At 39.7% G+C, this 25404-nt stretch overlaps 1 protein-coding gene across 1 annotated transcript; it reads right to left on the minus strand.

Moving 5' to 3' along the window:
• Positions 1–2173: 2173 nt before the first annotated feature.
• Positions 2174–24120, minus strand: cc2d1a (coiled-coil and C2 domain containing 1A). Its single transcript, XM_030737371.1, has 28 exons — positions 23938–24120; positions 23571–23640; positions 23320–23458; positions 23100–23200; positions 22766–23011; positions 22318–22633; positions 21455–21564; positions 21269–21341; positions 19940–20053; positions 19681–19808; positions 19046–19118; positions 18813–18946; positions 18421–18517; positions 17190–17266; positions 16958–17053; positions 15755–15877; positions 15478–15536; positions 12663–12779; positions 11161–11234; positions 11011–11069; positions 10769–10920; positions 10564–10654; positions 10333–10482; positions 8159–8350; positions 7921–8047; positions 4772–4848; positions 4585–4632; positions 2174–4495 (listed from the first exon to the last, which is right to left on the minus strand). The coding sequence occupies exons 2-28, from the start codon at positions 23625–23627 to the stop codon at positions 4463–4465; spliced, it is 3063 nt and encodes a 1020-aa protein (XP_030593231.1). The 5' UTR covers positions 23628–23640; positions 23938–24120; the 3' UTR covers positions 2174–4462.
• Between the last annotated feature and the right edge of the window lie 1284 nt (positions 24121–25404).

Here is a 25404-nt window from a genome sequence, read left to right on the forward strand (position 1 = left end):
AGAAACAGCCTTTATTGTCCCACAGAGAGGAAATTTGGGTGTAACAGCAGCCGCAGTTATTATAAATATAAATAAAAATATAATAATTTACACTATTAAGAAAAGAATATATATATATAGATAAAAACATCAAACAAGATTAACCTTAATACTACTAATAATAACACTATATACAGTGTACATGAATAATAACACTATATACAATGTACATTTATGTTTTTCTTTACATAAATAAAGGTATCTGCATCATCTTCTAATGCAGAGAATGTACAAAATTCAAATTAATTGTCTGACTCTTAAAATTTCCCTGTAGGGAGGGGATCCCAATCCCCGGCTTAATTTGTTGCTAATGATCAAATGAAATCAGTGCCACAAAAATATTTTTTTCTTTTTCAAATTAATTAAATTAATAACATTAAGATTTTAAGCATTCTCTAAATATTTGTAGATGGTCTCCATAGGGCCTTACAGAATTAGTATTTCATTGGCTATAAGTGGTCAAACATGTTTGTGTAGAATCAACTACACACATCATCACATTTATTCAACTGCTTTCATAACTGACAGAAATAATGTTAACTGTTCTGAAGGATTTCAGTCAAAATTAGGTTTATAAGTGATACTTTTAAAGAACCAAGCTGGATTTACAATTTTAAGTTTTTCTTTTTAAAATTTTTAAATATTTGTTTTTATTTGGCTTTTGTTCAGCTGGTATTTAGGATGGGTTTTTGCTTCTTTCATTTCAGTTGTTTGAACTTGCTCAGGTTTACTTTAGTTTTTATTAGTTTAAGTGTTAAATTTAGTTTCTTTATTATGAGTGATATTAGTCAGGAGCAAGATTTTAGAAGTTCATAGTAGTACAACACGTCCTCAGACTGGGTCTATTCAAAACAAAACCTAAAAACCATTTTAGTATATTTGTCTTTTATTTTAGTCAGATTTAGTCTGAGCTTTTATTTTCATTTCAGTTAACTAAAATGTTTGGGGTTTTTTTCGCACCCATTTCAGTTTTTAGTTTTTGTCTTAGTGTTATATTTAACTATGATAGACTTGATGATGACACAAACTCACTGCGGTTTCACCACTTTATTCGTGTTAACACCAACCTCATACATAAGATAATAAAGCCTCAACAATCAGTCCTTCATGCATTCCCATTTTAAACTGCACCAATCATCAAGACATACACTTAAAAATAGAGACAGAGCATATTATGCTGTATATTTACCAAATATAAACATTACATTTATAATGATTGCCCTTACATGACTTAACAGATTTAAGAAAAAAGAAAAAAAAGTCTTCAACAAATGGATACATTTACTCCAGCTCATCAGGAGGGGGAAAAAAAAAAAACAATCTACCAAACTTTTTAAAATGAGATCAAAAACAGGACAAAGAGACAAACAAACATGTAAAAGAGTGAGGAGGAGTGTGTGTCGTGTGTTGTATACGCAGAAAAGAAGTGTGAGTCACCAGCAGGACAAACTAACAATATGTCCCTCCACCCGAGTCCTGACCATCCACCTACCACACTGAATGCTGATGAGCTTGTTGCCAGGACAACGGGACAGCCTCAGAGGCCGCAAGGTTATTCGGGGAGTGGGGTGATGTGGCAGGAGTGTCTTTTTGTGCGTTTGGGGTGATGTGGGGTTACAGCTTTGGATTTAAAAAAAAAAAAAAAAAAAAGAGGAAAAAAAATGGGGTGGGGGTGGGGTGCTGCTGTGCAACTGCACTTTTTGTGCAGCCTGAAAGATGCAGCTGCTACACGGGTCTTATCAGAGCTACACGGTCGCATTCAGACGTTACTTGTTAAATCGGAACGACATTTTTGTGTTGACCACATCAGCTGTTTTAGCCCAACTCACCATTTTCCATTAGAGTTAGTCTTTCTGTAAATCCCACTCCTGTGATAATGTTTTGGTTTGTTTTTTTTTTAATAAAATGTTGATCATTTTAGGTAAGTATGGAATTGTGTTGCCTTGTATTTTATCAACCAGAAAAAAAGAAAGAAAGAAGACAATTATAGTGAAATATTAGTCATTTTTATAGTTATAAGCAGGTATTTGGGGCTCCTTTCAATTGGAGCCAGACAATTTCTGTAGGTTGGGCTAACCTGAGACCATTACTACAGAAACTGTCCGATTTTTGGTCATTCACTTTTATGATTTGCTTATACAGGCAAGTATGATGGTAAGGACTGATAAGCTTTTTTTTTTTTTTTTCTTTCTTTAAATGTAAACCTTAGTTCTGCTAAAAAACAGTAATTTCACATGCATAGCCCCTCTAACAGCCTTTACTTTTGATTGTAAGAGGTGGCCACAGAGGTGGTTGACACTTTAGGCTGTGAACACCCCTTGGCTCTGCCCCTGTATACAGTGTGAAAACCATTAGCAGAACCTTGAAATTTGCTTAAGTTGTGTAATCCACTGATTCACTATTTAAATCTTTCTTAATGCTCAAAGGTTCACAAATAAATTTGTACTTAAACTACCCTGCTGCACAAATGCATCACTGACATTAATCCAGACCTGCTTGACTGAAGCTCAAGTTTTAGGAGCTGGCAAGATTATTTTCTAAAAGTCTGTGCCGTGCAAAATTAGACACAAACGGCTACCTAGAAGAGAAGAGAGAACATTCAAAGATTTGAAGCTGTTATGCTACCATCTGTCCACTAAATAACATTAGGTGATCAAAATCAACACTGATAAAGTAAAAGATGTCTGTTGTTCATTAAAAAATAAAATAAAAAATTGGGGCAAGGGGTGTTACATAAGGGTCACAACACAGTGGAGAGCCAACTTTAACCAGGATTATTTGCTAATGGAGTGAGGCAGTGAGTGGATTAGTGTGAACACATGATTATCTGATGTGTCACATGACCAAAAAACTATTAACTGGAGTTACCAGACATCATTAATATTCGGGATTCAAACATAAACATACAATAACGCTCATTTAAAAGTACTCTGCTACATCCCGGCTGGATGCAATCAATGTGGAACAGGATCTCCTGTCAGGTTAGCACACGAAACATCTGCCCAGAGCTCAGAATACATGGCAGCGCACATTTGTCAAACTAGTGTTGTTGTGGCAACTCATTCCAATCATTCCAATCTGCCTACGTTTGTCAGCGCTGGAAAGCTTAAGTGGTTTTGTCTGTATTTTGTCCCCTTGACTTCACTCTCAAAAAAGAAGTGAAGGTAGAGAGGAAGATGACAGCATGGATGTCTGTGTGAGAACTGAAATAGAAATGAGCAATTACCCAGCCATACTGACACTTATCAGGTTGCCTTCCCGTGGGTAGATTTTTCAGTATCCATTGTGCTGCCACTGGAGAGCTCAGTGGGACAAATGCTATTTTTTTGCATGCATCACAGTCTGTGGGAAAAGCAGCGCTCTGACGCAGCAGCTTTTAACTGTTTTCTAAGTAACAGCACAATGGATTTCATATTGTTTAAGAGGGTAAATAGATTCTGAGTAGGGCAGCCTAATAATCGAGAATAATCTTGAAAGGAATGGGTGTGAAGAAAGTAAAGATGATGAAGACGACAAAGAAGAAGCAGCTGACGAAGAAGCAGAAATCTCTTAGCAAGGCTAAGCTTCTACCACATTCATGGCAAGCTGTTAAAACCCCTCTTCCCAGCCCCCAGAGGCGACTCTACGTCTGATGTAGTCGCCTCTTTGGTGACATAAACACTAATCCCTCATTATGGGATGTAGGCTGCTGCACCCCGAAGCCACATTTTTTTTTTTTTTTATTCCCGTATCACAGCACTCCAAACGGAGCAGATTACTGTAATCTGCGAACACTGGAGCAGACAGATTAGATTAAGCTCATTACACACATAAAATACAGGGAAAAAGGTTAAAAAAAAAACAAAAAAACTCCCTAGTGCACTAGTTAAACACACCGCAGAGCACACACACATTTTTTTGGTCATCTGTAGACACCAAAAGCTGGTGCCAAATGTAAAATGTTAAGTCTTCTAACAGACATCTTCATCAAGAATTGCCAAAGGAAAGATGGGAAAATTAAAAACAAAACAAACAAACAAAAAAAAATAAAAAATCCCAGAAACAAAACACAATCCCAGTAAATCTGTAAAGCCATTCTTTAGAAGCAGTTTCCTGTAGTGTTTGTCTTGTTTAAGTGCAAATGCATCTCTCTTAAATCTTTACACATTTTAATGCGTTTTAAATTTCCATCTCCCTTTGTGGTTGCAGCGGTTTCTTAAGTTATTGTGGCAGGTAAGTAACCACATATGACACAAGCTATAGGAATGACTGACTGAATTAGCAGTTTAGGTCTGTGGTTGTTTTGCGCATGAGCAGCACAGAATCATGCTAAAGGTGCTCATTGTACCCACTGTAGTGTTTGTATATGAGTGTGTATGAGAGAGAGAGAGAGAGAGAGATAGATAACAGTACTCCAGCCAATTCTCCACTCCTTATTCTCTTCTCATCCAGTGCGTTTCCTCTTCAGCGACTCCAGCTGGAGAAGGAGTAAACACACTGACTAAACTGCATTTATGTACACATGACAATTATACAACATTTCCGATATAACAAAACAAACCTTACCTCATTCTCCACCATCCTCATCCTGCCCAGTGCATCCTTGGCAGCATCCTATATGAAGAGAATAAAAAGTTTTCACACTAAGACACACACACACACACACACACACACACACACACACACACACACACACACACACACACACACACACACACACACACCCCTGTCCATACCCTGCCCCTGCACTCACCCTGTTTCCTTGACTGGAATATTTTTTCACAGACTCAGAAAGTCCTTGGACAAAGCGTTGCAGCGCGTTCTCATACTCTGCACACACGGTGAGAGGAAAAGTGAGTTATGCAATTAGTCTTCATCATCATAAACACAATGCATTTATTGAAGAACTGAATTCAAAAGAAGAGAAACTAAATGAAAAAAAGAATTGGAGGTAATGGGGAAACCATTTGTCCTGGTAGGGATTTAGGGCCAGTTTTTCACTGTGAAGCTCAGCTTGTAATATAACTGTTGCCATCATATTGAATACATAATTTTGATATTTTTGTTAATCTTTTCCAACACTCATAATTGAGAAGTATTTCTGCTGCATTTGTTATTTAAGTATTATTTCATGTAATGTTATCTTAAGCTTGCTGACAAGTCTCCTGTGTGTAGTGAGTCAGTTCTTAATTCACAACTGCAAGCCTGTGGCGAGTGTGAGCACCTTATATACTCTCAAGTTGGACAGTTTTATGGAGACATCCCATGACTGAAAGCTAATTCCCTTTTGTCACATTTAGCCAGTCAGTATTGTGTGTTTAGTTTTCTCAGTGGATTTGGAGAGAAGTCTTCAAATAAACCAGTAGCCATAAAACAACGTGTCTCCCTGCGCTTTGGACATAATTACACGCAACGCCAACTGATGGTCCCTCGCTGCAGCAGCCTCCACCACAGGATGTCTGCAGTGGCAGCACACTCGCACACATAAAGAGACTGAAATTCTATTCTATACACATAAAGAGACTATTCTATTCTAAAGTAGCAACAAGGACAGCAATCTTAGGCAAAGCCAACAATGAACCAACCAACACCTCTGTGGCACACTGCCAAATGCAGACCGAGTCCCTTGGAGATGCGGAGACAGCGGCAGCTGCAGTAAACCATTAAAGATCCTTCCACAGGTTCACCTACTATGGAACCCAATTGACAACTTTTACGTCCTCTGCAAAGGGGTCCTCAATTTTTATGTTTTTATGACAGTGCTGGCGTCTATCTCATTTCATAAATACTTCCCTATTTAAGGGTTAAAAGTAATTGGACATTTGACTGATGAGCAGTTTCTTGGGAAGTGAGGCCTGTTCCCACATTATCCATCCATTCTCTTCCACTTATCCTGTTCAGGGTCGCAGGGGGACTGGAGCCTATCTCACCCTGTACAGGTCGCCAGCCTGTCGCAGGGCCAACACAGAGAGACAGAAAACCATTCATACTCACATTCACACCTATGGGCAATTTAGAGTGACCAATTAACCTAACCCCAGTGGGAAGAAACTGGAGTACCCGGAGGAAACCCACAGACACGGGGAGAACATGCAAACTCCACACAGCGAGAGACCAAGGTGGAATCGAACCCAGACCTTCTAGATATCATTCTAGCTGTGAGACAGCAGTGCTAACCACCACACCACCTTGCTGCATCCATCCATCCATTCTCTTCTGCTTATCAAGTTCAGGGTCACAGGGGGGCTGGAACCTATCCCAGCTGACACAGGGCGAGAGGCAGGCCTAAATTCCAAGACAAATTAGGCAAATAAAAATCTGGAATTGATTCCAACTTGTATTTGGTAGCTGTTCACTGGAATGCTCTCTCTCTCTTTCTCTCTCTGTCTTATTTTTTTTTTGTATGCATGATGTCAAGTGAAGCAGGCTATCATTAATCTGAAACCAAAACAATCCTATCAGAGAGATAACAAAAATTTTAAGAGCAGCCAAATCAGTCCTCAACTCCTCAAAGATCACAAAGTGGATGATCACAGAATTCTTTACATGGTCCAGAAAAACAACCTCACGGCATCTCAAGGAAGTATCAACACAAGCCTTCATGAATAGAAATACAGAGGGTATACAACAAGGTGCAAACCAGTGGTTACACTCACAAACAAGAAGGCCAGATTAGAGTTTGACAGAACAAACAGATGAAACCAAGATTAACTTGTACCAGAATGATGGGAAGAGAAAAGAGAAAGAGCTCATGATCTGAAGCATACCACATGGTGGAGGCAATGTTATGACATAGGCATGTAAGGCAGGCAGTGGAACCAGGTCACTAGTGTTTATCGATGACGTGACTGCTGGTGAAGTGTACAGGGCTACATACTCTCTGCTCAGATGCAGCCAAATGCTGCAAAACTAACTGGACAGTGCTTCACAGTGCAAAGACGTAATGACTTATAGCAAAGTGCAAAAGAAACAACGCAAACAAATTGGATATTCTAATCCAACACAGCAGTTTGTCCAGTTATTAAATACAAAATTGAATGCAGAGAGACTCAAAGAAGGAGCACCTGAAGGTGGCTGCAGTAAAGGCCTAACAGAGCATCTCAAAAGAAAAAAAAAAGCATTTGGTGATGTTTATGGGTTCTAGACTTGAGGCAGTCTTTTCCAATTATATTTGAGCCTCTGAAAATAGGAAACTATGTATAAAATGTCTAATTTCTAAACACTAAACCTCTTGAATTAAAGCTGAAAGTCTGCACTTCAATCACATGTTGATTGTTTAACCTACAATCTGCTGTGTTGGTGGTGTATACAGGTAAAATAACAGACTGAGTCAGTTGAGTTAACTCTAGGCTGTAGCGACAGCCTTTATTTCCCATCATGCCTGTGATGGACTTAAACTAGACTGATTCCTGATTCCTATTTATATTTGCTGTTTCTTTTAGATAATGTTTCACTGGATGGCAGTTTATGATGGTGACTGTAATATAGGGCCCAATTTTAACCACTAATGAGGCAGATGTTACACATTTTCACACCAGCCACTTTTGGAAATATTAAAGTTCAGTAGCAGGACTGACGAAATGGAGCTGTGCACTGCCATCAGCCCATGGGCAATACTTTGAGAACTCTGGCTGCTCTAAATAGATGTTGACAAAAGGTTCTCTTTCCTCCTTCTGTCATTTTGTTCTAAAAAGTGAGGTTAAATTCCTACGGAAAGGTACGAGCACACATTCAAAGGTAAGAGGTGTGGTTGACTTAAAACACAAGACAAAAATCAAACATAATGAATGAAACTAAAACAAATATTTTTAAAAGCAAAAATCATAATTGAAATTAAAATGTGATTAATCAGTCCGCGCTAAATAGGACAGTCAGTGTACACACTTGTGTTGTGTGTGTTACCTGTGAGCAGAGCAGGAGAAGCTCGTTCCAGCTGTGCTTTCTGCCACTGAAGTCTGTGTGTGACCTCTTTGTGCTGATGGATGAGGTCAGACGGGGGATCCCGCCGGTTCCTTCGGTACTCTGTAATCTGCAAGACAAGCGTAATGAGTGACGAGACCTTCGCACATTTGGGCCACTGCGAGCATTAGAGAAGTGGATATTGCGGGTCGGCTTGGGCCGCACAAACACACAGCAATACCTTCCTCTCCAGCCGCTCCCTGTCATAGTTGAGGAGGCTGAAGCTGTGGAGTTTGTACTGTGGAGGAGAGCTGCTGGGGTGACTGCTTCTGCTGCTCACTTCATTTCTGGGGTTAGACCGGGGAGATGCAGCCTGATCCAAGCTGCTCCTGCTGTTTCCTTCATGTCTAGGTTTAGACCGAGGAGATGGAGCCTAAAGAAGCACACACAGAGCTTACTGAACTGACACAATTAATCAACAACATATAATCAGTAACCAGGTTACAGCTGGATCGAGTAAGATGATTTTCTAATTATGATGCACATTTAAAAAGAAAAAGAAAAACAAAAAAACGGTTTCTGTAACTGGGTGAAGGGGTTACAAATACCTGATTTACCCTGTTTAAATTTTTCAGTGAGGATGTAGATTCCTTAAGACAGTGGCCAACTGACTGATTTGCACTCAGGTTTATGAAAATCCGATTATTTGACTTTTGCCAAAACCAGATAGCGCTGAGTACATAGGTTAGTTAGGTGCATTGCTAGTTTTTGTAATAACTACATTTATTTACCTGCAGGATAACATAAAAGAGTAAGGTAATCTGAGAAGAAGGCTGGATTATACTCAAAGCAAACAAGTTTGCTGTCCAAACACATCTAAAAGCAAAGGAGATGGCAACATTTAATGTGAGTGAAAAACCTGTTGTTCGCTAGGATGTGAACAATGCACCTTTTTGCTTCTTTTGGCTACAGAGTGGAAAAGCCTAAAAGCTTGTACAGCTACTAGATTGACAATTTGCTTCCCAGCATACTCGGTGTATATAAATTTAAGTCATTGTCACTGTCCTGTTTCTACATTGTTTATAGTAGTTGTTGAAAAATACTACATTTTTTTATAGTGAGTGAGGATATGTGTAGATGTGGCAGACCAATAAGAGACTAAGACACTAAAAGAGAGAGAGAGAGAAATAAAAAATAAAAATCAAGTGTTGACTGGCTGTCATCTCTATTCAAGTGACAGCCAGCGGTGAAAATGCCCAGAAATCAGTAGGTGGTTATATTAATTTTCAAGTCAGGCCTCATTGAATCATCACATAAGATGACAATGCAGTGAGCTAATGTAATTAAAAGAGCGCTAATTACACCTCAAACAACCAGGCTGAAATGTATGATTATGTCTGCACCAATAACAAATGATCAAGTATCAATTTTAGGAATATTACAGGCTTCTTTGTTTTCCTTCTTTCAGTGGAGGCTTGATGTTTGATTAACGTGCTTCATGCACATTTCGTCACTAACCTTGTTTCCTTTACGTGTTTTCATTTTGTTTTTATTGATCGCAACCATTTCTCTTCAGACAAATGTATTGTTTTCTCTATTCTGCACTTTTCAAATATACTTCTGGCATTTCCCATCTATAAATTTGCTGAATAAATGGGATCACGTGTACTGCCTCCTGCAAATTCTACCAAGGCAGCTCCATTGCTTGAGCTGCACATATTCAAGCAACGGAGCTGCAATGGAGTCTATATTGTGAAAGTCTCGGAAGGAGACCATTTCCTGCTGTTTGCCGCATGTGAGAAAGTAAAACTGTGGAAAACATCCCAACCTGATTCTTTTGAAACTGTCAGAAATGCATGTGTGAAGATCATTACACAGAAAGCAGCGAAACATGACAATTGTTCAGATAAAGATATCACTGTAAAATCTCCATTTTTACCCTCAAAGCTTTTCATGGTGTTCCCTCTGGTTGACTAAATAATATGGAAGAGTATGAATTCAAATGTCTGCCAATTTCCCTGTGCCAAGAACTATTACCACTTCAGTTAATAAAGTAGCTGCATGAAGAATAAACAGAACTTACAAAAAACCCACTAAAATCTTATACACTTTGATGCCTAGCCAATTGCTGTGTGAAGTGGGATGTTATTGGTGGATCACCTGTTTTAAAATAGACGGGGTTTCAGTCACTATTTGATCAGCCAGCAAACACTTTGTTTATACTAACTGACTTCACACTTGTGTACTGACACATATGAATATCCAGTTTCTGAGGCAGCACTTTGGCTCAGTGTTTTGCACAGTTTACATCACACAAGAGTCCTATGTGAGTTCCTGCCTGAGCTGGACGTTTTTCAGTGTTGTCCCTGCGTCCAAAGGCAAAGACGGGTCAGTTTATCTGGGAACCCTGCTCACCCGTTCCTTCTGTTTCTCTGGAGGTGAAGTGACTGGTTCAAGAATCAGCCACTTCTCTGTCACTGGATGCAGTTCGACACCTGACAGAGGCTCTCTGATCTTCACCCTCACCTCCAGCTTGCCACCAGTAGATTTACGCCCATCCATCACCTACAAAACACACAAATACGTACAGTTGGATCTACTCTGTATGTGTGTGTGTGTGTGCTCGTGCGTGTAATTAACACTCACCTCTAAGATCTCTCTGATTTCACAGTGATTTTCTAGACCCTCTAGCTTCAGCTGAGCAGTGCCAACTACTTTGTCATTCTTGAACAGGCCTCTATAAACACATCAGAGAATACAACTTACAGAAGCTAGAACAGGGAAACAAAACTAAACACCACACAGACAAATATGGAAGCATCTTTTTTCTATCAAAAGACTTGTGTTTTACCCTTTGTGGATGATTTCAAACTTGATTCCTTTGGATTGTACGACTCGTTTAAAGGCTCTGTGGCCACGGTTGATGTTGAGTTTGAAATTCTCTTTAAACTCTGGACTGTTGGTGTTCTTTACTGTGCTGGTTTTGTCCCTCTGAGCCTCCTCCTACACACACATACAAATAAACGAATTCATTAAAACACATATGTAAATACACTGAGTGAAACATCCGCAGTGAATGTGAAAGAGTCTCACCGCGCTGGGAAAAGGAAACTCAAATTTTACACTGGCATCCAGATCATTAGCAGAGACACCTGTAGGGAGGGAGAGAGGTAGGTGTCAGTGCACACACAGATCTGGCAGATTACTGCCTGGTAATTTCAAAGATGCAGATGACTTCAATACCAGAGGGAGCTGGGAGGTTGATGCCTCGGTTGATGTATAGTATCAGGTCATTGAGTGTCAGGTTGGGGAAGATCCTACAGAGCAAAAAACAAAAAAGAAAAAAAAAAAGGGAACGTTCACCATTCAGAAACAGCTTCACGAGTGACAGACAACAAGCAGTCAGCTTCACAGAGAGGCAAACAACTGATGAATGAGTCACTGCCACAGTTACTTAGCTGTTAGCTCTGTATGACACTGGGGCAGAGGCAGAGTGAGTCACAATGAATCACTCGGATTCATCTATCACTCCAGTCAGGAAAAGCACTACTTCTAATGTTCAATAATTTGCTTTCAAAATAAGTAGCTTATGTATGAGTAGAGAATTAAAAGGTAATGTACAAGCCTCATAGAGTCAGGCAAAACATCAAGCAACTGACTGATGGACATATTTTCATTTTTGGGCAGGTACTGAGATAATGCCAGAAGATGACTAACAAATAGTTATATAGACTATGAGTAATCTTCATCGAAGGAGTCCTCTGCATGGATGAATTACATTAATTAACATGTTGGTCAGAACAAAAAAAATTGTTAATAAAGGGAGAGCACTGCTAGACTTAAACCTCTATTGGGAAACAATAGGCTTATTAAAATGTACTTTAACCTGTGCTTAGCTAACTAATGCTGCCATTGCCATGCGGCCTCAAATGTAACAATTACTGGAACAAACACTGGCAAAGGTAAAAATTAAATGATATGGAGTTTACTTTAGCGTACATTATGTACAACGTCAGCGTATGTTTACAGGCTTAAAAGTCTAAACCCTTAACATGTTAATAGTAAGGAAACTGAATACTAAATTTATTTGTAGAATAATTTGTATAATCTGATGCCAGAGTTGTTTTTTTTTTCATTTTATTTTATTAAAGTCATTTCAGTGACTTAACCTGCAGTCAAGTTGTGTTATTACGTGTGTGTGTGTGTGTGTGTGTGTGTGTGTGTGTGTGTGTGTGTGTGTGTGTGAGAAAATGCTGTTATAGTAAAGTAAATCGTCCTTTAGCTTGACGGTAAGCGTGCCGAGATTTGAACTCGTCCAAGATTTTTAAGTATATGAATCTATGGTGTGAATTTGAACATCCTAAGTGAAATTGTCCTTGAGTTATGGCCAATGTTAAAGATTTTGTGGAACAGACACCGCCAGTGTCGGCGGTGACTTTTTCTACAAAACATCCGAGCTAAAAATGGGCCAATGATGCAGATGTTACTATGTTAAAAACTGAGCTGAAAATGTTTTAGTTAAATAAAAAGAGTAACGTTCATGGAACTGAACAGAACTTGGCAACACGATTGTGTGTTTACAACAGATTCAAAGCTATAAGAAAAAATCAGACAGCAAATTTATGAAAATCAGTCTAGACCAAAGTGGTGGACCATCAGACAAACTGAGAGACTTGGCATGCTGTATATTACATTATATTAAAAGTATTATGAATAAAAGTATATTCTGAGTATTTCTTACTGACTTGACAGAGTTGAAGGTTCTCTCCTCTGTGCGGCACTTGGGAACTGGATGACCCTTGGCAAAGGCACTCTTCAGAATCTCTATGTACTTCATGGTCTCATCAACTAATTTCTCAGACCTGGGGGAAAGACAGATGGGCCACACACACAAATCTTACATCATAGTCAGGGTTTTTAGATCTGTGTAACAAAAAAAATTGATTTTTCGTTTTAGATATGCATGTAATTGTGATGCAAATTGTGCCTACACAACCTGCCCGTGGAGGTAAAAAAAAAAAACAAAAAGAACAAAAAAACATTCAACCTGCAGCAACACTTCAGACAGACAAGTAGAAAACCCTGATCCCGGTCTTACCGGGATCAGGGTTTTCTACACATGTATCACTGCTTTTGAAAATTCAGGTTTACATAAGACCCTATGCATCATCTGTAAAAATAAATATTCATTTTCTAGGCCATGACAACATTTTTCAAAGCACACCAGAAGAACGAGGAAGCAGTGCAGACCTTTCAAGGATGAGAAAAAGGTTTAAAGCACAATGCCTGACAGTTAAATGTATGTCGAAATATGTGGAAAAAAAAAAATCTGTGAAACATGCAAAATACACGCTGTGACTCAAACATTACACATTAAGATGAGGTACTTGATGCAGAAGGACAGTTAAAACGCCATGTGCATGTTGCCAAAAAGTGGCTAACTATAGAATTTAATTCAATTCAGTTTTATTTATATAGCACTAAATCACAACAGTCTCGTCAAGGCACTTTTTATTTTAAGGTAAAAACCCCAGAATAGAGCAAAAATCCCAAAAATCAAACAACACCCTTGGCCAGTCCGTTGGCAAGCACTTGGTGGCAGTGGGAAGGAAAAACACTCTTGACAGGAAGAAACCTCCAGCAGAACCAGGCTCAGGGAGGGGCAGCCATCTGCCGTGACTGGTTGGGGGTGAGGGGAGAGAGACAGGACAAAAGATACAGTGTGGAAGAGATTAATAATAACTAATGGTTAAATGCAGAGTGGGGTATAAACACAGAGAGAGTGAAAAGAGGTGAAAAGCCTAGGCCTGTAGCAGCATAACTAAGGGCTCAGGATCACCTGATCCAGCCCTAACTATAAGCTTTATAAAAAGGAATGTTTTAAGCTTAATCTTAAAAGCAGAGAGGGGAATCAAAGCTGGGAGCTGGTTCCACAGAAGAGGGGCCTGAAAACTGAAGGCTCTGCCTCCCATTCTACTCTTAAGTATCCTAGGAACCACAAGTAAGCCAGCAGTCTGACAGCAAAGTGCTCTGTTGGAGTGATATGGGACTATAAGGTCTTTAAGATGAGGTGGGACCTGATTATTCAAGACCTTGTATGTGAGGAGATGGAATTTAAATTCTGTTCTAGATTTAACAGGGAGCCAATGAAGAGAAGCCAATATGGGAGAAATCTGCTCTCTCTTTCTAGTCCCTGTCAGTACTCTAGCTGCAGCATTTTGGATCAGCTGAAGGCTTTTCAGGGAGCTTTTAGGACAGCCTGATAATAATGAATTACAATAGTCCACCCTAGAAGTATTAAATGCATGGATTAGCTTTTCAGCATCACTCTGAGAAAGGATGTTTCTAATTTTAGAAATGCAAAAAAGCAGTCCTACATATTTGTTTAATATGTGCATTGAAGGACATATCCTGGTCAAAAATGACTCCAAGATTTCTCACAGTGTTACTGGAGTCCAAGGTAATGCAAGTATCTGGTTAGAAACCATATTTCTAAGATTTATAGGACAGAGTACAATAACCTCAATTTGATCTGAATTTAGAAGCAGGAAATAGGAGGTAATCCAGGTCTTTGTGTCTTTAAGATATTCCTGCAGTTTAAATAATTGGTGTGTGTCATCTGGATTCATGGATAGATAAAGCTGGGTATCATCTTCATAGCAATAAAAATGTATGCAGTGACTTCTAATAATACTGCCTAAGGGAAGCATTAACAGTCCATTAACAGAGACAGATTTATCATATTTAAGATTGAAGCATTAATTAATGGTAGGACTTCTTTGAGCAGTCTAGTAGGAATGGGGTCCAATAGACACACTGATGGTTTGGAGGAAGTAACCATTGAAGTTAAACTGGAAACATCAGAGAGAGAGAGAGAGAGTCTAAACAAATATCAGTAGTACAGAAAGTAGCTGTACAGATGGCTTTTTTATAGAGCAACAAACTCTTTTTCCAGGCTAAATGAAGATCTTCTAAATGAGTGAGACACTGTTTCCTCTTCAGCTTACCGGTTATCTGCTTTAAGCTACGCGTTTATGGGTTATACCAGGGAGTCAAGCAGTTCTGACTTGAGGATTTCACTTTCAAAGGAGCCACAGTATCCAGAGCTGTACGCAGTGAGGATGTAACACCATTCATGAGATACTCAACCTCTGTGAGAGCAGAGTTCAGGTAGCTGCTCTGCATTGTGTTGGCACATGGCACTGAAGCAGAGAATTAATTTCCTACACCTATAGAAGTGCTCAGTTAAACAAATTAAAGTATAGAAAGCAATTGAAAAATAATTGAAATAAACTAAAAATACATTAATTTGACAGGTAATAACATTTCTCTGGATTTTAGATTTTTATTCAAACTGAATAACAAATTATGAGCATTTGTCATTTAATGCAAACACAACCAATTATCTGAACTAGATGTTGGTGTTGAGCTGTTTTAAGGTAAACTGTGATCATTTCAAGATAATAACACGCTTTAAGTTCCACCATGGATGCAAAAAAAACCCCAAAAAACAAAACACTTAAAATGCATAAAATTCAAACCAACAAAAACATTTCTTACTTTAAAGCCTCTCCCACGTTTCCAATTTGTGTGAATTGTTGGGACAGGCCCAGACATTTCTGTTGGACAGAGAACAAAAGAGGGTGTGTGAGAGATCATACATTAGCCAAGGACAATAAAATAAAAAACAACTGTGATTTGTCAGAAAACGTATGAACAATCTTAAAGCCATAATTGGAACTAATGCATGATATTAACATCAGTATGTAAGGAGGATATTTAAAGTGCTCTTTCAGATAAAATGTAGTATACACAGGAGGAAAAGGTATGTCTTAACCTCATGCTGCTTTCTCAGATGATCCATGAGGTTTTGGTACTGCTCACTAACGGTACGAGAGGAAGGAGAGGTACGAGAGCGAGCCAGGGAGTAGTCCTCCTCACTTACTGGAAGATTGGGAATCTGTTGGGAAGGAGAAAGAGGAACACACACAAAAATAAAAATACTACTACTAATAATAATTAGAGAGTTACCAGAGCCAACTGAATTCAGTGTAACTGATTTACTACAAATATTCTATTATGATTCACAAAATGGCTTTGACAACCCCATATCAAACCTGGACCAAAATCTAATCAACTGTTACTCTGTTTTCTGTCTGTTTCTACACTTGTGTGATATCCTGCAGACAAAAATAAGACAAACAAACAAAGGCACAAGCATAATATTCTTGGTTAATACATAAGGGGGCTGAGTCAGAGATAACTAAATGAGTTATATGAAAAGACGTTAAATACAAGTCAGGCAAAAATGAATGAAAATCTTAGGGGATAAGTGGCATGGATATGAAATATGAATAGTGTAATGATGCTGAAAATATGCACATGCTCTCTCTCTCTCTCACACACACACACACACACACACACACAGAAGGTGAGACCAGGTGTTTTGATTTCATCCCGTGTTTCCTTCCTATCGTCTTCTATTTCTGTCACATTTTGTTAACACACCTCACACATTCAGCTCCTGCTGCCGTGACAACCTGTTCAACACACACGCACACGCACACACACACACGCACACGCACACGCACTCTCTATATCACATATGTCCAACTCCTTTGATATAGAGTATTTTAGTATAATATAACCAAATTTAAATCCAGTCTTGTATCATTTCAGGATCTCAACAAATTTTGCCTGTCTATTTGTAGCTGAGGTGTGCACAGTGACACACCCAGTGGTCATGCTAAACAAAAAAGGCACCTGCAAGGGTTATGAAACAGGTTGCTGTGAGTCATCTGTTGTTTGCTGTAAAACTAATCAGAATGGTCGTGCAGCTTTTTGTGTTGACTGCTTGAGAGTTTAAGTGAAGTTCGATGAGGTTATGTGGTCCATGCATTTTACATTAAACTAAAGCATGTCAATAAACTTCATGTCTGACACGTGACATGACTCTTATTTCCCCGTGTACGCCTCTTACTACCCTTCTACTCTTACTTCTTGAGTATTACTAATATGGATGTGAAACTATATTTATAACCTTGGTGATGTCAACTGGTAGGCCAGACTTTGCACCGGTGATCATGGGTTCCAGTCCTTTGGCATGTCTGAGGTGCTGTGCTGCTCCCGTCATGTCCTACAAAAGCGGCAACAGACGCATCAATGAAAAATATAACAGATGTTTGGGATTCCAATAAAATCACCAGCATCTGTGCTAAAGACAGATATCTATCTACAGCTAAAAGAAAGGCACTGGGAAGTGAAAAGATTACCTTCATCTGTTTGGAGCGCAGTGCCGCACGCAGGAAAGCTTGTCGTCTTAGCAACAGAAAATCCACTTGCTGCTGGGCTGCAAGGATAATTAAGAGAAAAAGAAGTGAAACTTACCGTATGTTCACACTGCTGGCAAAAAGTTTATTTCAGCTGATATGCAACTCAGATCTGTTTTTCCTGACCAAACATTGTTCGTGCCACATACTGACAGGACCAATATGTGGTACTGAATTCAATCCAGGTTTGATTCTTTTTGCACCACAAACTCAGTCCAAACAGACTCATCACTTGCTTGAACTGAGTGTCTGGGCCAGTAAGAGTTTTCACATCCTGAAAATTTTGGATGAAATATGTTTTACTGAAGCCATTTGCATCAAGATCCACCGCTCCTGGCTCCAACTGTCCATCAATGCGCACCTCTGTAAAGACTTAGGAGTTATTATACTGCAAAAGTAAAGAGCGGTCTCTCTTCAGCCTCGCCTTTTTTTGTCCACTCACAAGTTTGCTGTCTTTTACTGCACACAGACGAAACTGTAAACGCTGACTCAGGTGGCCTCCAAGCTTACTGCTCTCCAACAGCAAAATGTGTGACATCTTTGTTACTGTTCTTTTGCACATGCACGCAAGTCCAAAAATAAAATAAAATAATGATAAGGAGAAGAACTGAGCTCTAATAGCCCATTTATACTTGCCGCATTGGTTGCTTTGCACACAAATAGTGACATTGCTACATCTGTACCTGTGCTGAGGGCGCGAGCACAAATGGACCATAAGGCCATGAATGGGCAATAAGACTTGCAGTTTCAGTCTTGTTGCAGTATTTTCATTGCACAGTGCTCGTATAGGAGAAGAAGTTAAACCTGGAAATATTTCCCACAAAGGCTCATGTTTTCAAACTGTTACAACATCTCCATGTGTATAATGCATGAAACTCTGAGCTTCTGTACTGATATTTCATTAAAATGGCAGTAAAAACTGACACTGTCCTAAACTGCACCCATGCAAGGTTCCAAACCTTGAGGTGCTCCACCGGCCAAAACAAAACTGGCGCATGCCACTCTGGATGTGACATCACTTTTGTCATCCAGTGCCGTTTGTGATGGTGAGAACAGCGAGCATAAATGGGCCATAACACTTGCAGTATGACACAGCTTTAGTCTTGTATAACACTAACACCTCGCACGGCACGCGTAAATGACCCCCTCACACATACCCACACTGGGAACTCACCTTTAGCTCCCAGTTTCGGAGCTGAAGAGCCTGCAGGAGCCTGAGGAGGCTGGGGAGCTGGAGACTTTGCTTTCTGGGCAGGTGGGCGCACTGTAGCCTGCAGAGGTTAGGGTGAGGTTAGGTTAGGTTGACATACCTTACGAGGTTTGTGTAAATTATTATTGCTATTAATATACTCCATACTCCAAAGCATATTATTTACAAGTCCAAAAAGGATGCAATAGGCAGAAGGTGTAGTTGAGAAAACAATGACTGAATAATCAGCCACAGAAGTTGCAGAAGCTATTATGGGACACAATAAAGCATTCCTTGGCTTGGTCCAAAATCAATCAGATTTCTTGGCTGCAAAATCACAATTCGCCGTTTGGCAGTCCCTGAATTCATTTTTTTACCTTGGCAGCCTCTCTTTGTCCATCCTCTTCGTCATCTTCTGCGTCTGCATCCTGGTTTGCTATTTTCATGGCTGTTTCCAGGACACCTATGAAGTTCTGCTGACTCCCCTCTGAGCCCTGAAGTGGTGGACAGCCTGGTGTAGAAAAAAAAAAAAATGCACAAATACACATGAACAAGCCTTACACATCACCCTGCGGCCAAAATCCTGAGTCACAACTAAATTCAAATTTACCTGGTGGCACAGGTAGATCAGATAAGTTAACAGGTCGGCCAGCTTTGTGAGCTTTGATGGCATCTTGATATTGCTGTTAAGAAAGAACATTCCTTAATCACTATTATTCACGCTCCAATTCTGTAAGGCCTGTAATACATAGTGAAATATAACATATGAAAGCACACAGAGCCATTTCCACTCCAATGCAAACCCAAAACGGAGGGAACCAAATAAAAAGTACCTTATCTTTCATGTAAGGACAAACAAAACAAAAGAACAGAACAAAAACTTAACTCCTCCATGATAATCAGTGTCATCTTTGCAGCTATGTGATTACACAACACATATACATACCCTACAACTTTGTTAACCCTCTCTCCATAACGCTGTTCTATTCATTCATCCTGCCTCAACCAAGTCAATGAATTTAGAGCTTTTCTGTATTCTTCACAATAATGTTGAACAATCTCAAAGGAACAAAAGCATGTGCATTCAGAAATAAAAACATATCACAGCATATTTCAACTTGGCTAATAAAGAAAGATTACCAAAACAGCAGCAGAGAGCCAGGAATTGAAGTTTCAAAGAAAAAAGCTGCAATAGCTAAAAACATTTTAATGTCTTATTTGTGCCCCAATATTTGTGTTATGTACCTTCAAAATGCGCTGATGCATTCGGGCCTTGCGATCATCCCCTTTGCTCTTAGCTCCCTCTGCTGCTGACTTGTATATCTCCATCCTCTGCTGCAGGGCTTCAGCCACACTCGTGGGAGCAGGCAGGTCTATACAAGGGACAAAAAGACATATATACACATTTTATCTTTACTTCAACATGACTTTTTTTTTTTTTATTTTGAATCACTTTATTATACTTATTAGTTAAAATGAAGGATTGGAACTACTGGAATCATACCTGCAGTGGCCACCTGGGTGGGTGCAGGAGCAGCAGGAGCTGCAGGAGCCACGGGGGTGACGGGTTTAGAAGACTGAGGAGGAGGAGGAGCACTCTGCTCTGCTACTACATCTCCTGTAGATGATCAGACACCGGTGGAGATGTGGACACAGGTTACGATTGTAATTTTTACCCAGTTAGAAACAACTGTACAAGTCTAACAAATTCCAAAACTCAACCGATTCTGTTTCAAGATTTTCTAATTAAGACTACCTATAAGAGCAAAGAACTGCAAGGCAGTTTTTTAATATGTCATCAATTATGTCATGAATTAGCCATTCCTCAATAAGCAGAAGAATGGACTGGCTCTTGTACAGCACTTTCCTTCTCCATTTGAGCACTCAAAGTGCTTTAAAGTGCCAACCTACTTTTTCTTATCAAGAGTGTGATTAACGCAATGTTTAAAGTACGACATATATGGAGACATGGAACGCAGGACTATATCGCACTTTATAGAAAGTTCAACAAGTAGCATGGAAGTTTCTGATCCAGAGAATATAAGATATCACTTAATCGAAAGATAGAAGAAGGATAAAATTTGAAAATTATGTAACTCGGCTGTTTTGAAGAACAAAGTTGAGCTATTGCCATAGCCTCGGCGTCTGCGTTGTCTGTTCCACAAATGCACAAACGCTGGCCATAACGTGAGAACGATATGACCTCCGATGTTCAAATTCACGCCATACAGTAGATACATGTACTAAAAATGTGTTTGAATCTCAGCGGCCTTGACCTCAAGCTAAAGGTCAGAGGTCAATTTTTCTGAAAATCTTTCTGAAAGTAATAATTTGAACGATTTCACCAAGGATCTTCAAATTCACACCAAAGATTCATACTGTTCAAGTTGGACCCCTTCGCACACTTGTTCACTCACTTCACTATAACAGCACTTTGACCCTTTGAATTCTTTTAAAAGTTTTAAATGTCTTGCGTGATTGGTTTTCTTAAAACTGAGTGTCTAACGGTTTAGTTAAAGAAAATGTGTTTTAGTAGGCAGCGTCTGAGCGAGACTCAGGTCTACTGAATGAGCAGACATGTGAGCAAAGGTGCAGGAACAAATATGTGACATGCACTTACACAACATATCAATTAAGCAAAGACAGCATGTGTTTGAGGCATGCATATGTATGCCTGGAGCTCATTAATTGGACTTTTAATTGATGCTGAATTTCTTTTAAAAATGAGTCTCTAGTCACTTCTATTAAAGGAAACTGCTGGCACTGTTGTGAGTGAATGAATTAGTATTTAAAATTCAAAAGCTTGAGGTAAAGCTTTCCTTTAACCACTGACCAGGTGGAGGAGGCAGTGAGCTCAGGTCTACTGGTTCGTCTCGGTCCAGCGCCTCTAGCAGCACATCGAGCTTCTACAAAAATCAAGAGCAACATTATTAAAACAAACTATTAAAAATCATTACACCACAACTATGCGCACACACAGATTTACTCCAATGACCTGACTGATATCAGCTAGCGTTACCTTGGCAGTGAGGTAGTGCTGTTTGGCGTGGTCGGTGTTGCCGCTCTGTTTGGCGTGTATGGCAGCTAGCTTATATTCCCTCTGCCTGGACAACACTGCCTGTTTCGCCTCTGCGTGAAGAAGACATACTCATGTGTTTGTGTCAAAATGAGAGGAACCCCTTATCAAAATTAGGGTCGTGGAGAGGCTGGAACATATCCTACATGCTACAGGACCAAGAGGTACAGTACACCCTTGACATCACAGGGATAACTCAGCAAAAAGACAACACACTCACGTTCTCAATCACACCTACGGCCAGTTTAGAGTCACCAGTTAACCTAATGTACTGTATGCCTGACTGTGGGGGCAAACAGACATAAGGAGTACATGCAAACTCCACACAGAAAGGCCCCAGGTGACCAGGAGATTTGAACCAAGAACCTGCATGCTGAGAGATGACACTGGGAGGCATTGATTACTAATAATGATTAACTTGATTTTTTGATTTAATTGATAAACTAATAAAAATGAAGACAGGTGCTGTTAATTGCAGAAGCTAGAGTAAATAGATTAAACTTATTGTCTAATCAGGAGTTTAAAAAGTCCCACATGTAAATTAGTCTTAATGAAGGAATAAAACCAACTTTGAAACAGAAGCAAAGATCATCCTTCTTTCATCAATTAATTGCTTAACACTCATACTCAAAAGAGTTTAATTATATTTGGTCATTTAAATAATTACATTCAACAGCACTGTGGAATCTGAATCAAGACTTTTTCAGACCAGATGAATTCATGAAGCCCCTTAGAGCCGAGCACTAGCCCCCCGTATTTACTTTTAAACGCATCTAATACACGTAAAAATCCTCTTGTGTGTTTACCTGAGTGCTGTGCGTCAGGCTGGCTGGGGGTGAGGGGAGAGATGGCAGGTGTTTCCGGAGTGATGGCGGCAACTGGCCTTTGGGGAGGAATCAAATGCGTTGGCTTAGCGTTCGGAGCTGGCGGTTCAGCTTCCCTCAGAGGTTTCTGGTTGGTGGGAGGGGAGGGGATCAGCACAGGCTTGGGCACCTCTCGTTCTTTAACCACTTCAGGCTGGGTTGGGGCATTCGACTTTTCTCCGAGAGCAACAGGTGGAGGCATCTCTTCTTCGTTGACTGGTTTTCCTTTCTTGACAGATGTTAACATGGACTGTAGTGTCTAAGGTGGAAGAAAACAAAAATTCATAAACATGGAGTTTGATCTGAGCAGTAAGGTAAAATTTAAAGAATCTAAATGAAGGTAAAGTTGGCTGCACATCATATAAGAGCCGTTTGTGCTTATTTGTTTTACCTTCAGCCCGCGTTCATATCTTCGAACTTTGCTAGTCTCGCCTGCAGCCTTGGCATTGGAAATGGCAGTCTGATACATTCCAATGCGCTCCAGCAGTCGTGCCTCCAACCCAGTTGCACCACTGGGAGCAGCAAGAGGCGAGGAGTGTGAGGCGATGCTCGCTTTAGGAGCAGTTGGTGTAGCGGCAGGTGGAGTGGGAGCAGGAGTGTGCTCCTCATCATCCTCCAAAACATCATTCAGTTCTGCCTATGTGCACAAACAACAAGTTCAGTTAACTATTTAATCAGTAAAATGTTTGTATTTGTGTCTGTGTTTTTGTGTGTGTGTGTATTACCAGCAGATCTTCATCATCCAAATCTTCATCTCCCATATCATCATCTATATCTTTCATACACAGAGCTGCCATTCGCTCAATTTCAGCCATGGGAACAGGTGCTGAACATAAGCAAATATGTCACCAACAGCAGTTGACAGTAAAAAAAAAAAAAGGACAACTTAAGAATTTGTACATGAATGAGAAAGAAAGACAGCTGCCAGAAATGTGTCATCCTCACCTCTCCCTTGGCCTTTCTTCCCTTGTGCTTTTCCTCCCCCACCTCCTCCTACCAGATTGAGCAACTCTGCCTCCAGCTCATCATCATTTCCCTCATCATCCATGCCTCCATCTGGGGACAGGTCAAGGAGCAGGCCCATCTGAGACACACAGACAGAAAGATAGATAAATAAGAGCAGCAGCTGCAGAGTCCTGCCTGCTTTCGACAGGTAAAGTTTGCACAACTCATTATCAGACAGGAAGGGTAATTACCTGTTTGGCTCGGGCTGCCCCTTGACCCCGAGGAGGTGGGTTGTGACCGCGACTCATTGACTTTTAATACCTTAAAGGGAGCGCATAAACACGATTAAACTAAATTAATTCAAAGGGAAGAGCACAGATATATAAAGTTGGAAAAAAAAATACAAGTCTGACTCATTGGAAGCAAAATATAAAGGACAAGGAGTGACTCAAGATCTCCTTAGTACACCTGAGTCGGTACACTTCACTTCCAACATCCAGTGTAATTTGGGATAGTAAATCTAACGATTTCTAGGCTCTAATATGCAGGTAGCGTCTATATTTATGTCAGCTAACAGCCAGAACCCCAGCTTCACACAGCTTCACACGGGCTGTTTACCTCCTTAGATTCACGGAGCGAGACGTTAGCGTCACAGCCGCGCGGGTCGATGGTTCAAGTCGGATCCAGGTGAGAAACAGCAGTCCAAATGTATGGCGAATGTCGGGTGGAATATTTCTACGTTTGCTTCGGTAAGCAATAGAATTTACTTCCTACATTGCGTCTCCAATAGCAACGCGCACTGCACTTTACGGCTCGACCAGAGCCGTCGAATGGAGCGTTGCGTCATCACGTGGTTCATATAGATTCCCGGAAGTGCTTACCGAGCAATTGGGCTGTTTCCCAATATACGTGCTTGTATTGTGTTACAATTCCTTTTTTTAAAAAAAAACTGTGTCACCTTCGTCTTGTATTTTGAATGCTCACCTCTTCTTCACCTTTCCTGCTCTTTTGGTGTCTCAGTGATCTGTTGCACTCTTAGTGTCCTCTGTTCTCTCTCCTGTCCTGGTTATAAAAAGAATGCATGTCTATCCAAATCTCTCATTTTTTATGTAAATATTAAGTAACATGTTATTTAACAACCTATTTTATACATTGACTCAACCAATTATTCAATAAATAGACTGTAGAAAGGCAACTTTTTAATGCACTATTTCATGTCATAAGACTATAATCATCTCATTACATTTTTATTTTGCATTATTATTTTATCTCACCCACCGACAGGTGGAGAGAGGCTATGTTTTCACTCCTGTTCATTTGTCTGTTAGCAATATAATTCAAAAAGTTTTGCACCAAAATTGATGAAACTTTTGGGTCACAGGGGAGCTGGAGCCATGGTCACCAGCTGTCGTACGGCAAGAGCCAGGGTACACCCTGTACAGCCAGTCAGAGACAGACAACAATTCACAATCACATTCACACCTATAGACAGATTAATTAATTAACCTAACCCCACTGAGTACATGTCTTTAGACTATGGGAGGAAGCCAGAGTATCCAGAAAGAACCCTCGTAGACACGGGGAGAACATGCAAACTCCACACAGAAAGGCCAGAAGGTGGATTCAAACCTTCTTGCTGTGAAGCAACAGTGCTAACCACTGCACTACCCACCCAATAACATATGAGGTCAAAGGTCAAGGTCACCAAAACTCTAAACAAATCTCTATCTCATCAGTGCCAAAATTTTAAAATTCAGAGAATATTTCATCTATTGCAATAAAATTTGGCACTCAGGTATAAACAATTACTGTTGATAATTCTTTGTCTTTTTCTATTTTAAATTAAAATACTCACAATAATGCAACATGAACTACAAACCCTACACAAAAATCACATACGCATATAAAATTAAAATTTCGGCAAATGTTTGTTTTTCTTGTTTTCATTTAGGCTTTTTAGAGGATGGTATTAGGTTACATAAATTGATTAAAAATATATCAAGATGAAACATGTATATGCCATTATATGTTAATGTGGATCTAATTTAAAAAAAAAAATAGTAATATAAAAAAGTACCATGATTT

Source organism: Archocentrus centrarchus, chromosome 1 (genome assembly GCF_007364275.1).
Source record: "Archocentrus centrarchus isolate MPI-CPG fArcCen1 chromosome 1, fArcCen1, whole genome shotgun sequence".
NCBI lineage: Eukaryota > Metazoa > Chordata > Actinopteri > Cichliformes > Cichlidae > Archocentrus > Archocentrus centrarchus.